Below are 14,422 nucleotides of genomic sequence, written 5' to 3' on the forward strand. Positions count from 1 at the left end.
TTTGACCTTAATGTTCGATAGTTAACTCGAGCGACCCTGGTTTTGTTCGTTTGACCCAAAGTGCTGAATCACAGCTTCGGTCCACCCTTCGGTCTGTAGTTTCTCCACCAGCACCTGAACTCTGTTACCTGAAACAGAAACAGCAGGTGAGGTCTCGTCCCGCCTCCAGGTGTCCTCGCTCTGCCACTTCTTACATCACTTCCTTACCTTCTCCTCTTCTTTGTTTTCCAGAAGGCGTACAGCATCGACCACGAGCCTCCCCCGAAGCAGCAGTGTGTGAAAAATGGAAAGCATCCAAATGGCAGAGGTGAGTTTGAAGAGAGAACAGGTGCACCCTGGGAGCGTGCTCTGTGTGGCCTGTTGGCTCAGAATGTCAGAGACGCTGCATGTGAGAGGGAGTTTAATGTGAAATGTGGGAGTTAACCCAGAAGCAGAGCGAGTGACTGATCGATGACCTAAACGTCCTGCAGTCAGCTGGTTCACACAGGTCCCCGGTGGGTTCAGGACTTCAGAGACATGACTGCATGAAGTCTCCTGATCCTGTCTCTGCAGTAGCACTGGTGAGTCTGTTGACGTGGAGTCACACACCTCTGTAGTCTCTGTTTTGAAGCTTCAGGTTTGGCAGTTCGGCCATGTTGATTTTTTCCAACCAGGAACCAGACATGACCATATATGGAAGAGAGGGTGGAGCTAGTTAGCTTGGTTAGCAAGGTGCATCTGTAATTCACGTTAGCTGTGATATTAGCTGGGATGCTAATTTTAGCTCGCGACAAAAAGGCTTGAAACAAACCGGAATTGACTCTATCCTGATTGACAGGTCGTCATTCAGCTTGTAGCCCCGCCCTAAAGCCTCCCCTGCTTCCTGGTCTCTGTTCCTCTAAATGGGACCATAATTTACTAAATGAACATCATGCTGTGTTGAAGAAGACTTGAAACTAGCGACTGAGACCATAAACTCATCAGGAAAGTGTTTACTGAGGGAATAAATCAGCTGAGAAGGAGAAACATTTTCTCAGAGACTTCTTTCTGCAGCCGCTGGAGTCGCCCCCTGCTGGCTGCTGGAGAGGACGCAGGTTTAAGGGGCTTCAGCGTCAGCTTCAGTCGTGAGAGCCGGAGGTTCCTGCTTGGTCACAGGATGAATCTGTGGCGAACTGTTCAGTGATAATCAGCTTATTATCAGGTTATACATTCAGAAATATGATCACTTTGTTGAGCAGGTCAGACTCACCAGAGGATGAACCCTGGTGTTGTTTCAGCGCCACCTCCAGGTCAGGATCACAACTCTGCTGGCTTCAGAAATCTCAAACCCTTGAAACCTGCTGAAGCTTGAAACTGAACTGAAGCTGAGGGCAGCGTGGGAAAAGGCTGAGAGGAGGAGGAGGAGGAGGAGGAGGATCATGTGACCGTTGTTTTACACTCTCCATGATTCAGTCGGGAGGAGATGAGCGCTGCTGCTTGTACAGAGAGCATGAAGGGTCACACAGACTGAAACACCAGGACGGGGATCAGATGGCTCAGAGGATGAGTCCAGAACAGCCCACCACAGCCAGGGAGGGGATGGTAAAGTCCGGTAAGAACCAGAGGGGGACTGACTGATCCTGGATCCTCCTGAGTCTGTTTCTGCAGGAGCTCAGATTGGAGCTGACGGGGAGTTTCTCTGTTCACTGTGTCTCTGAGTTTTATTCTTCAGGTTTCCTTTTAAATCGTCTGGGCACAGACAACAGACGCACAGATATAAAAAGCAGAAACCTGCTCTGTGCAGAAACTTTCTCTGGAAATAAGTTACTTATTAATAATAAAAAATCTGTTTTTTTTATTGTCATTTTTGGAACTGGAATTAAAAACAGTTAATTTAGGAATAAAAAACTTGTTTAGCTGGAGATTATTTGTTGTTTTAAGAAGTGAATTTCTTTTTTTATTGATATAATTTATTTTGTTATGTTGTTTATTATTTGAGGACTTGAACACGAGGCTGTACAGATTGTTGGGGTCCACAGTGGTGGAGGAAGTATTCACATCCTTTAGTCAAGTAAAAGTATTAATAAGAGAGAGTAAAAATACTTTAAACTTCACTTAAATACAACAAAGTGGTGTGAGTGTTATATTAATATACAGCGTATTGTTACTGGGTTGTTTGTACAGATGTGTGTTTGTGAGCAGCATTTTAATATTGTAGTTGGTCGAGGTCGTTTCATGGAGTACTGTGATCTGCTGTTGGGTAAATATTCTACAACACTGCATCAGCTGCTGAGAGCTTTTGATTGGTTTGTGTATAAAACGTTACTGAAACCAACAACTACCTCCAGGAACTATAGAAGAACAGTAGCGTAAGATGAAAATATTCCAGTGAAGTACCTCCAAATTGTACCTGGAGACTTCATGAGTAATACTTTCTATCTACTGCAGGCGGTGTACTTGTATTGAATATTTCTGCTTGTAGATTTATTTCATGAATAATTCAGTCCGGAGTCGTGTTGGAGAGCACGCTTCTGCTAACTGTTAATGAAGCAGCGTGATGAGCGTAGGATGGTGAAGATGGAGTCACTGCTGGCAGAGAAACTTGATGTGAGTGGGAGTTCAGATTCTGTGCTGAGATTCTTATGTAATAAAAGATTTTCAGAAGAAGTAAAAGAACGTGGTGTCCTGCAGAGCTGGAGGACATTTAAACACAACCCAAAGTGACCGAGGTGCTGGTCAAAAACAACATTCAGATCTGTCTCTTAATGTCTGGAGTTTGAGTCCTGGTTTAGATTTTCTGGTGAACAGTTAACAGGTTCACAAACTAAGTAAAGTTGTGGGTAGTTTTTCGAGGAGCAGATCGATCGCTGCGCAGCCTGACTGGTTGCGACAGTCAGTTTGTGACCTGAGAGTTCATGTTAGCGGAAAGCAGACCTCAGCCTGTTGTGTTTGAACAGTTATCACAGCACCAGAGACCTACTTATCTTTCAGGCAAGAGACCAAAAACCCAAAGAGACTTTTATTTACACTGTAGATTTTGGTCTAATTTCATTAAATCTGAGATTATCTTTAAATTGTTCAGATGTTGTTTCACAGCCAGAACTACTTATTACGCTTATTGTTATTGTTGATGGTGTTGGGACGACTGAGAATTTAGAAACCTAAAGAACCACGTACAGTTTCGGTTGCAGGGTATCGCTTGTAAAATTTGTGAAATGATCCTGGAGTCACTTCAGAAGGTGCAGGAAGAGGTTTATTTTTTCGACTCACAGATGATACGAGATGTTTTTGGTTTCAGACGCTTTCAGCACTTTGCAGCTGCAGGTTTGATGTGATTTAGAAACTCCTTTTCTCAGAATGAATGAATTAAGACATTATCTTCTGACAAGAAGGTATAACATGATCACATTTCCTCCTGGCTGAGGTGGAGGCAGACAGTCTTCCTCAGGCTAAAGCAGAAACACGGCTTGTAACCAGATAACATGCACTCACAGAGACGTCGATAAACCACACAGGGTTTGGTTTGCACGTCCTGTCTCTGATCAATATGAAACCACAGAATATCTCAGAGTCCAGACTCCCTGCTGCCCTCTGATCCAGCTCTGCTGCTGAATCGAAACTCTGAGAAGAAACAAAGTCCCAGAAAGCATTGCATTGGTGTAAGAATCATCCAATCAGAACGTTTGTAGAATCTCTGCTCTGCTGATGTGATGTGGAAACGTGGAGGAGCAGAAGCTCGGTCCTGAAGCTGATCCCACACGGATCAGAAATGTTGTTCGGCCTCCATCTGTGAGTCGTGCTGAGCTGCAGGTAGTTTTCCAGGTAAATCTGTTCACCTGGCTGAGGTGTTGGAGGTCTGATGGTCCTTCAGCTCTCTGGCTGTTTGGACTGTTTCCTCCCTGTGACAAAATACTGAAGAATACATCCATAACTGGTCACCTTGACCTGTTTTTATTGAAGAAAAGCACCGCTAACGTAGCTCACTAACTCCAAGATAAACACTTTGTGTTTCCTGTAATGTCTTCACAATAAAAGCCTCCTGCTGGTTCGCCAATGGGAAGCTTTTAATGTGAAATGAAACAGGAAGACAGGAGTGAAACTAACATTCAAACCACAGAGCATACAGAGCTGCTAACACGTCGGTCCGGTCTCCACAGAGTGACTATAAACTGCCTCAGGAACACGTCTCGACACCGGCCTCGTGGTGAAGCAGCAGCTTCCGCCCTCCATCAGTGGATCCTCAATGTAGATATGTACATAATACACTTGAATGCAGCTGCACTGATTACAGTAGAAGCATGTCTGTGTGGTCACACGAGACAAAAGAGGACTGAGCGTTGGTGGAGGGCAGCACCTGCTGGGTCAGCCCCTTTGTAGGTTTACTCTGAAGAGGATTTAAACACTAATACTCAGGTACAGGTGTCAGATACCTGCCTAACGTCTGGCTCAGGTTTCAGGGCGCAGAATAAAGCTCATACTGGGACCTTTAAACCATCCTGACTCTGGCTGAGTGTTGAATCAGAGTCCAAACAGCACAGTCAGATTCAGGAACACACAAGAGTACTTTAAAATGTCCCTCTTTGTCAAAAAGACGTCTTCATTTCTAGAACCCAAAGACTTTTAGTTTTTTGTGATATATTCAAATTAATATGAAATATTTCTTCTGTAACAGTTCAGCAGCTCATTGTCATCCTCCTAAATCACTGGCTCCCAGCCAGGTTCAACATCTGGAGAAAAACCTGAGACCAGAAGAGTCAGAGCAGCTGTCCACATACTTTTGGCCAGGTGCTGCAGCTGTGTTTCTCAGAGCTCGCTTCATTTTTGTGAAATATGAAGCAGCAGAGGAAGTCGGTCTCTGGTTGCACTTGAGAAAGGGGTCATTGTTTGAAGTGAACTGTATGACATCTGATCGCCGTCTCCCAGAATATCTGAGGACTCGGATCAGATGCCCGTTAATCTGTCCTTTCTTCTGTCAGACGGCGGACAGAAACTCAAAGAGACACCACGTGACGTCATGGCCAGTTCACAGGCCACATCCTGACCTTTCACTCAACCTTAACTCAGAGTGTCCGGTTTGTCCTGGGGGAACATCATGGAGTCAGTCTGAAGGGCCCGTCCTCTGGAGAGCAGGGAGTTTGTATTTGATGTGAGATGTTTGAGTCCATGTAACCTGAATGTTATCCTGCTTGTGTCGGCAGCCTCCGCATATGCAGACCTGCAGCAGCACCGGTCTGAGGGCATCCACAGGAAACCGTCCCCCGTGTCCAGCTACGTCCCCCAGCCGGACTACCATGAGGGAAACGAGGATGAAGATCTCATAAAACCCAAGAAGCTGGTGAATCCTGTCAAAGCTTCAAAAAGTCACCAGGAGCTTCACCGCGAGCTGATGAGCAGCTGCAAACGGTACGAGACTGTTTGACTACAACTGGGAGGAGAGAAGGTAGGATGTGTTTAGGAAGCGAGGAAAGAAAGTATGACATGTTTAGGAAGCGAGGACAGAATGTAGTACGTGTTTAGGAAGCGAGGAAAGAAAGTATGACATATTTAGGAAGCGAGAACAGAAGGTAGGACGTGTTTAGGAAGCAAGGACAGAAAGTATGACGAGTTTAAGAAGCGAGGACAGAAGGTAGGACGTGTTTGGGAAGTGTGGACAGAATGTAGGATGTGTTTAGGAAGCAAGGACAGAAAGTATGACATGTTTAGGAAGCGAGGAAAGAAAGTGAGGACAGAAGGTAGGACGTGTTTGGGAAGCAAGGACAGAAAGTATGACGTGTTTAGGATGCAAGGACAGAAGGTAGGACGTGTTTAGGAAGCGAGGAAAGAAAGTATGACATGTTTAGGAAGCGAGGAAAGAAATTATGACATGTTTAGGAAGCGAGGACAGAAGGTAGCACGTGTTTAGGAAGCGAGGACAGAAGGTAGGACGTGTTTAGGAAGCGTGGACAGAAGGTAGGATGTGTTTAGGAAGTGAGGACAGAAGGTAGGACGTGTTTAGGAAGTGTGGACAGAATGTAGGATGTGTTTAGGAAGCAAGGACAGAAAGTATGACGAGTTTAGGAAGCAAGGACAGAAAGTATGACATGTTTAGGAAGCGAGGAAAGAAAGTGAGGACAGAAGGTAGGACGTGTTTGGGAAGCAAGGACATAAAGTATGATGTGTTTAGGATGCAAGGACAGAAGGTAGGACGTGTTTAGGAAGCAAGGACTGAAGGTAGGATGTGTTTAGGAAGCGAGGACTGAAGGTAGGATGTGTTTAGGAAGCGAGGAAAGAAAGTATGACATGTTTAGGAAGCGAGGACAGAATGTAGTACGTGTTTAGGAAGCGAGGAAATAAAGTATGACATATTTAGGAAGCGAGAACAGAAGGTAGGACGTGTTTAGGAAGCAAGGACTGAAGGTAGGATGTGTTTAGGAAGCGAGGACTGAAGGTAGGATGTGTTTAGGAAGCGAGGAAAGAAAGTATGACATGTTTAGGAAGCGAGGACAGAATGTAGTACGTGTTTAGGAAGCGAGGAAATAAAGTATGACATATTTAGGAAGCGAGGACAGAAGGTAGCACGTGTTTAGGAAGCGAGGACAGAAGGTAGGACGTGTTTAGGAAGCGTGGACAGAAGGTAGGATGTGTTTAGGAAGTGAGGACAGAAGGTAGGACGTGTTTAGGAAGTGTGGACAGAATGTAGGATGTGTTTAGGAAGCAAGGACAGAAAGTATGACGAGTTTAGGAAGCAAGGACAGAAAGTATGACATGTTTAGGAAGCGAGGAAAGAAAGTGAGGACAGAAGGTAGGACGTGTTTGGGAAGCAAGGACAGAAAGTATGACGTGTTTAGGATGCAAGGACAGAAGGTAGGACGTGTTTAGGAAGCGAGGAAAGAAAGTATGACATGTTTAGGAAGCGAGGAAAGAAAGTATGACATGTTTAGGAAGCAAGGACAGAAGGTAGGACGTGTTTAGGAAGCGAAGAAAGAAGGTATGACATGTTTAGGAAGCGAGGAAAGAAAGTATGACATGTTTAGGAAGCGAGGAAAGAAAGTATGACATGTTTAGGAAGCGAGGACAGAAGGTAGCATGTGTTTAGGAAGTGAGGACAGAAGGTAGGACGTGTTTAGGAAGCAAGGACATAAAGTATGATGTGTTTAGGATGCAAGGACAGAAGGTAGGACGTGTTTAGGAAGCAAGGACTGAAGGTAGGATGTGTTTAGGAAGCGAGGACTGAAGGTAGGATGTGTTTAGGAAGCGAGGAAAGAAAGTATGACATGTTTAGGAAGCGAGGACAGAATGTAGTACGTGTTTAGGAAGCGAGGAAATAAAGTATGACATATTTAGGAAGCGAGAACAGAAGGTAGGACGTGTTTAGGAAGCAAGGACTGAAGGTAGGATGTGTTTAGGAAGCGAGGACTGAAGGTAGGATGTGTTTAGGAAGCGAGGAAAGAAAGTATGACATGTTTAGGAAGCGAGGACAGAATGTAGTACGTGTTTAGGAAGCGAGGAAATAAAGTATGACATATTTAGGAAGCGAGGACAGAAGGTAGCACGTGTTTAGGAAGCGAGGACAGAAGGTAGGACGTGTTTAGGAAGCGTGGACAGAAGGTAGGATGTGTTTAGGAAGTGAGGACAGAAGGTAGGACGTGTTTAGGAAGTGTGGACAGAATGTAGGATGTGTTTAGGAAGCAAGGACAGAAAGTATGACGAGTTTAGGAAGCAAGGACAGAAAGTATGACATGTTTAGGAAGCGAGGAAAGAAAGTGAGGACAGAAGGTAGGACGTGTTTGGGAAGCAAGGACAGAAAGTATGACGTGTTTAGGATGCAAGGACAGAAGGTAGGACGTGTTTAGGAAGCGAGGAAAGAAAGTATGACATGTTTAGGAAGCGAGGAAAGAAAGTATGACATGTTTAGGAAGCAAGGACAGAAGGTAGGACGTGTTTAGGAAGCGAAGAAAGAAGGTATGACATGTTTAGGAAGCGAGGAAAGAAAGTATGACATGTTTAGGAAGCGAGGAAAGAAAGTATGACATGTTTAGGAAGCGAGGACAGAAGGTAGCATGTGTTTAGGAAGTGAGGACAGAAGGTAGGACGTGTTTAGGAAGCAAGGACATAAAGTATGATGTGTTTAGGATGCAAGGACAGAAGGTAGGACGTGTTTAGGAAGCAAGGACTGAAGGTAGGATGTGTTTAGGAAGCGAGGACTGAAGGTAGGATGTGTTTAGGAAGCGAGGACTGAATGTAGGACGTGTTTAGGAAGCGAGGAAAGAAAGTAGGATGTGTTTAGGAAGCGAGGATAGAAAGTAGGATGTGTTTGGAAAGCGAGGAAAGAAAGTAGGACGTGTTTAGGACGGGTTTATGAAGGGAGGACAGAAGGTAGGACAAGTTTAGGAAGCGAGGACAGAAGGTACTGTGTGTTTAGGAAGCGAGGACAGAAGGTAGGGCGTGTTTAGGAAGCAAGGACAGAAAGTATGACAAGTTTAGGAAGCGAGGACAGAAGGTAGGGTGTGTTTAGGAAGCAAGGACAGAAAATATGACGAGTTTAGGAAGCAAGGACAGAAAATATGATGAGTTTAGGAAGCGAGGACAGAAGGTAGGATGTGTTTAGGAAGCAAGGACAGAAAGTAGGATGTGTTTAGGAAGCAAGGACAGAAGGTACGATATGTTTAAGAAGCGAGGACAGAAGGTAGGGCGTGTTTAGGACGGGTTTATGAAGGGAGGACGGAAGGTAAGACGGGTTTATGAAGCGAAGACAGAAGGTAGGGCATGTTTAGGAAGCGAGGACAAAAGGTAGGACGTGTTTAGGAAGCGAGGACAGAAGGTAGGACGTGTTTAGGACATGTTTAGGAAGCGAGGACAGAAGGTAAGAGAGGTTTAGGACGTGTTTAGGAAGCAAGGACAGAAGGTAGGATGTGTTTAGGAAGCGAGGACAGAAGGTAGGACGGGTTTAGGAAGCGAGGACAGAAGGTAGGACGGGTTTAGGACATGTTTTTTCTCTAATGGAAAACCTAGAAAGACGAGTAGAGGTGAGGCGAGCTTGTAATGGCGGTGGAGGAAGACTCGCCTCACCTCTTCCTGTCCATCAGGAGACACTGCTCTCTGACTCGCTGCAGGAAACAGCTGGTCCAGGTCATCGAGGGTTCATGACTTAACATAAAAACATGTTTCCAGTCTGGACACCCCCAGACCAATCACAGAGCAGGATTTGGTGGTTTCCTTGTCTCCACCGCTGCTAAGCAACAGCCTCCCACCTCCCAGGCCTGCGCCGCCAAGGACGCTGGGAAAGTTTTCACCTCCACACTCGTTAACACTCAGAGCGTGAACACAGAGGTCGTCTCTCTCGTGAGTCAGGAGGAAGTCTGAGACCCAGAAGGGTTCGTTCAGTCTGGAGTTATAGCAGAGCGCCCTCTGCTGGAGGACACACTCAGGACACTCACACAGAGACACACAGAGACACAAACAGACACACACAGACAGAGACACACAGAGACACACAGACACACAGAGACAGAGACACGCAGAGACACACACAGAGACACTCACAGACAGAGACAGACACACAGACACAAACAGACACACACACAGAGACACAGAGACACACACAGACACAAACAGACAGACACACACAGACACACAGAGAGACACACAGACATACACAGACACACACACAGACAGACACACACAGAGACAGACACACAGAGACAGACACTCACAGAAACACAGAGACACACAGACACAAACAGACACAAACACAGAGACACACAGACACACACAGAGACACAGAGACACACACAGAGACACACAGAGACACACAGAGACACACACAGACACAGACAGACACACAAAGACACACAGAGACACAGAGACACAAACAGACACACAGAGACACAGACACACACAGAGACACACAGATACAGACACTCACAGACAGAGACAGACACACAGAGACACACACAGACACAGAGACACACACAGAGACACACACAGACACAAACAGACAGACACACAGAGACACACACAGACAGACACACAGAGACAGACACTCACAGAAACACAGAGACACACAGACACAAACAGACACAAACACAGAGACACAGATACACACACAGAGACACACAGAGACACACACAGAGACACACACAGACACAGACAGACACACAAAGACACACAGAGACACAAACAGAGACACACACAAACAGACACACAAAGACAGACACACAGAGACACACGAAGACACAGACAGACGAGTATTTCTGGTAAAAAGGATCAGGTGAGACACACAGAGACACACAGAGACACACACAGAGACACACACAGACACACACAGACACACACAGAGACAGACACAAACAGACAGACACAAAGAGACACACACAGACACACACAGACACACACAGACAGACACACAGAGACACACAGAAACAGACACTCACAGACAGAGACAGACACACAGAGACAGACACAGAGACACACACAGACACAAACAGACAGACACACAGAGACACACACAGAGACACAGAGACACAAACAGACACACAGAGACACATAGACACACACAGACACACACAGAGACACACAGAGACACACAGAGACAGACACACAGAGACAGAGACACACACAGACACAGAGACACGCACAGAGACACACAGAGACAGACACAGAGACACAAACAGACAGACACACAGAGACACACACAGAGACACAAACAGACACACAGAGACACATAGACACACACAGACACACACAGAGACACACAGAGACAGATACACAGAGACAGAGACAGAGACACACACAGACACAGAGACACGCACAGAGACACACAGAGACAGACACAGAGACACAAACAGACAGACACACAGAGACAGACACTCACAGACAGTCACAGAGACACACACAGACACAGAGACACAAACAGACACACAGAGACACATAGACAGACACTCACAGACAGACACAGAGACACACACAGACACAGAGACACAGAGACACAGAGACACAAACAGACACACAGAGACACAAACAGACACACAGAGACACATAGACAGACACACAGAGACACACAGATACAGACACACACAGACACAAACAGACAGACACACAGAGACAGACACTCACAGAAACACAGAGACACACAGACACAAACACAGAGACACACAGACACACACAGAGACACAGATACACATACAGAGACACACAGAGACACACACAGACACAGACAGACACACAAAGACACACAGAGACACAGAGACACAAACAGACACACAGAGACACAGACACACACAGAGACACACAGATACAGACACTCACAGACAGAGACAGACACACAGAGACACACACAGACACAGAGACACACACAGAGACACACACAGACACAAACAGACAGACACACAGAGACACACACAGACAGACACACAGAGACAGACACTCACAGAAACACAGAGACACACAGACACAAACAGACACAAACACAGAGACACAGATACACACACAGAGACACACAGAGACACACACAGAGACACACAGAGACACACACAGACACAGACAGACACACAAAGACACACAGAGACACAAACAGAGACACACACAAACAGACACACAAAGACAGACACACAGAGACACACGAAGACACAGACAGACGAGTATTTCTGGTAAAAAGGATCAGGTGACAGTGTAACCTCTGTGTGTTTAGAGGGGGAGGCAGCGTGGAGAGGAAGCCGGAGCTGCAGAGGGTTCTGGAGTCCAGGAAGAGGGACCAGCTGATCCGGCAGAGGAAACAGGAGGACGAAGCTCGCAGGAAGATTTCTCCTCTGGAGGCCGAGCTGCAGCGCAGACACAGGAAGCTGGAGGAGGTGACACACACTGACACAACATTAACACACACAGGTATACACACAGGTACACAACACAGATACACACACAGGTACACACAGGTACACACACAGATACGCACACAGGTAAACAACACAGATACACCACACAGGTACACAACACAGGTACACCACACAAATACACACACATGTACACAACACAGGTACACACACAGGTACACAACACAGATACACCACACAGGTACACAACACAGATACACCACACAGATACACAGCACAGGTACGCACACAGATATACACACAGATACACAATACAGGTACACCACACAGATACACAGCACAGGTACGCACACATATATACACACAGATACACAATACAGGTACACAACACAGGTACACACACAGGTACACAACACAGATACACCACACAGGTACGCACACAGATATACACACAGATACACAATACAGGTACACACACAGGTACACAACACAGATACACCACACAGGTACGCACACAGATATACACAAACAGGTACACAACACAGGTACACCACACAGATACACAGCACAGATACGCACACAGATATACACACAGATACACAATACAGGTACACAACACAGATACACCACACCGGTACACACACAGGTAAACAACACAGGTACACAACACAGATACACCACACAGGTACACAACACAGGTACACCACACAGGTACACACACAGATATAAACACAGGTACACAACACAGATACACAACACAGGTACACACAGGTAAACAACACAGGTACACACACAGGTACACAACACAGGTACACAACACAGATACACCACACAGGTACACAACACAGGTACACCACACAGATACACACACAGGTACACAACACAGGTACACACAGGTAAACAACACAGGAACACACAGGTACACACACAGATATAAACACAGGTACACAACACAGGTACACACAGGTACACCACACAGATATGCACACAGGTACACACAGGTAAACAACACAGGTACACACAGGTTCAATTCAATTCAATTCAATTCAATTTTATTTATATAGCGCCAAATCACAACAACAGTTATCTCACAGCGCTTTTCATAAAAGAGCAGGTCTAGACCGTACTCTATGATGATATTTACAGAAGCCCAACAGTTCCCACCAAGAGCAGCACTAGGAGACAGAGGCAAGGAAAAACTTCCTTTTAAGAGGCAGAAACCTCGAGCAGAACCATGGCTCAGGGTGGGCGGCCATCTGCCTCCACCGGTTGGGGTGAGAGAGAGAGAGAGAGAGAGATGTAAGGAGAGAGAGAGAGATGTAAGGAGAGAGAGATGTAAGGAGAGAGAGAGGGGAGGGAGGCAGCCTACACAATATACACACAGAGGTACACACAGTAAAGGTAATGTTGCTATAGACTAAATGAAAAATGGTACAGATATTTATAGTAGTGTTAATGGTAACCATCGTAATGTTAATGATTATAATAACAATAATAACAATAAGACTAGTAACAATAGTCGTTGCAGCAGAGGGTGTCGAGCAGGAACACGGGGGCAGCAGGTGACCCGCAACCACAGATCCAGACTCCACAACTCCAGAGCCAGAAAACCTGCAGGAAGTGACAGGAGGAGAGAGGAGAGAGACGAGAAAGCACAAGACTACCAGAAAGGGGAGAAGTTGTGTTAGTAACATGCAATAATGGGATAAGGTTGCATACAGAGGGAGAGAAAGTAGAGGAGAGAGGAGCTCAGTGCATCATGGGAAATCCCCCGGCAGTCTAGGCCTATAGCAGCATAACTAAGGGATGGTTCAGGACTCACCTGAGCCAGCCCTAACTATAAGCTTTATCAAAGAGGAAAGTCTTAAGCCTACTCTTAAATGTGGAGATGGTGTCTGCCTCCTGAACCCAAACTGGAACCTGGTTCCACAGGAGAGGAGCTTGATAGCTGAACGCTCTGGCTCCTAGTCTACTTTTGGAGACTCTAGGAACCACAAGTAACCCTGCATTCTGGGAGCGCAGTGCTCTGGTGGGGTAGTAAGGTACTATGAGCTCTTTAAGATAAGATGGTGCCTGACCATGAAGAGCTTTCTAGGTAAGAAGAATGATTTTAAATTCTATTCTGGATTTTACTGGAAGCCAATGCAAAGAAGCTAAAACAGGAGAAATGTGATCTCTTTTCCTGGTTCCTGTCAGAACACGTGCTGCAGCATTCTGGATCAGCTGAAGAGTCTTAATGGACTTTTTCGAGCAGCCTGATAATAAGGAATTGCAGTAATCCAGCCTAGAAGTAACAAATGCATGGACTAGTTTTTCTGCATCATTTTTTTTGGTACACACACAGATACACACACAGGTACACACACATATATAAACACAGGTACACAACACAGATACACACACAGGTACACACACATATATAAACACAGGTACACAACACAGGTACACACACAGGTACACAAACAGGTACACAACACAGGTAAACAACACAGGTACACACAGATACGCACACAGGTACACCACACAGATACGCACACAGGTACACACAGGTAAACAACACAGGTACACACAGGTAAACAACACAGGTACACAAAGGTAAACAACACAGGTACACACAGGTACACACACAGATATAAACACAGGTACACAACACAGAT

The 14,422-nt window shown here is 45.7% G+C and overlaps 1 protein-coding gene across 2 annotated transcripts in view; it reads left to right on the forward strand.

The window, feature by feature from the left end:
• si:ch211-236d3.4 (protein FAM107B) overlaps positions 1-14,422 on the forward strand; it is a 28,963-nt gene that overhangs the window by 11,850 nt on the left and 2,691 nt on the right. The window contains exons 2-4 of one of the 2 annotated variants that reach the window (XM_038697348.1): positions 232-307; positions 5,157-5,361; positions 11,627-11,786. In XM_038697348.1, coding sequence (XP_038553276.1) covers positions 232-307; positions 5,157-5,361; positions 11,627-11,786 — 441 coding nt within the window. Of the gene's footprint in view, positions 1-231; positions 308-1,407; positions 1,571-5,156; positions 5,362-11,626; positions 11,787-14,422 lie in introns of those variants that run through there. The other variant, XM_038697347.1, reaches the window with a different exon arrangement.

Source organism: Micropterus salmoides, unplaced genomic scaffold (genome assembly GCF_014851395.1).
Source record: "Micropterus salmoides isolate LMB-PRFRI ecotype aquatic unplaced genomic scaffold, ASM1485139v1 Ms_hic_scaffold_4, whole genome shotgun sequence".
NCBI lineage: Eukaryota > Metazoa > Chordata > Actinopteri > Centrarchiformes > Centrarchidae > Micropterus > Micropterus salmoides.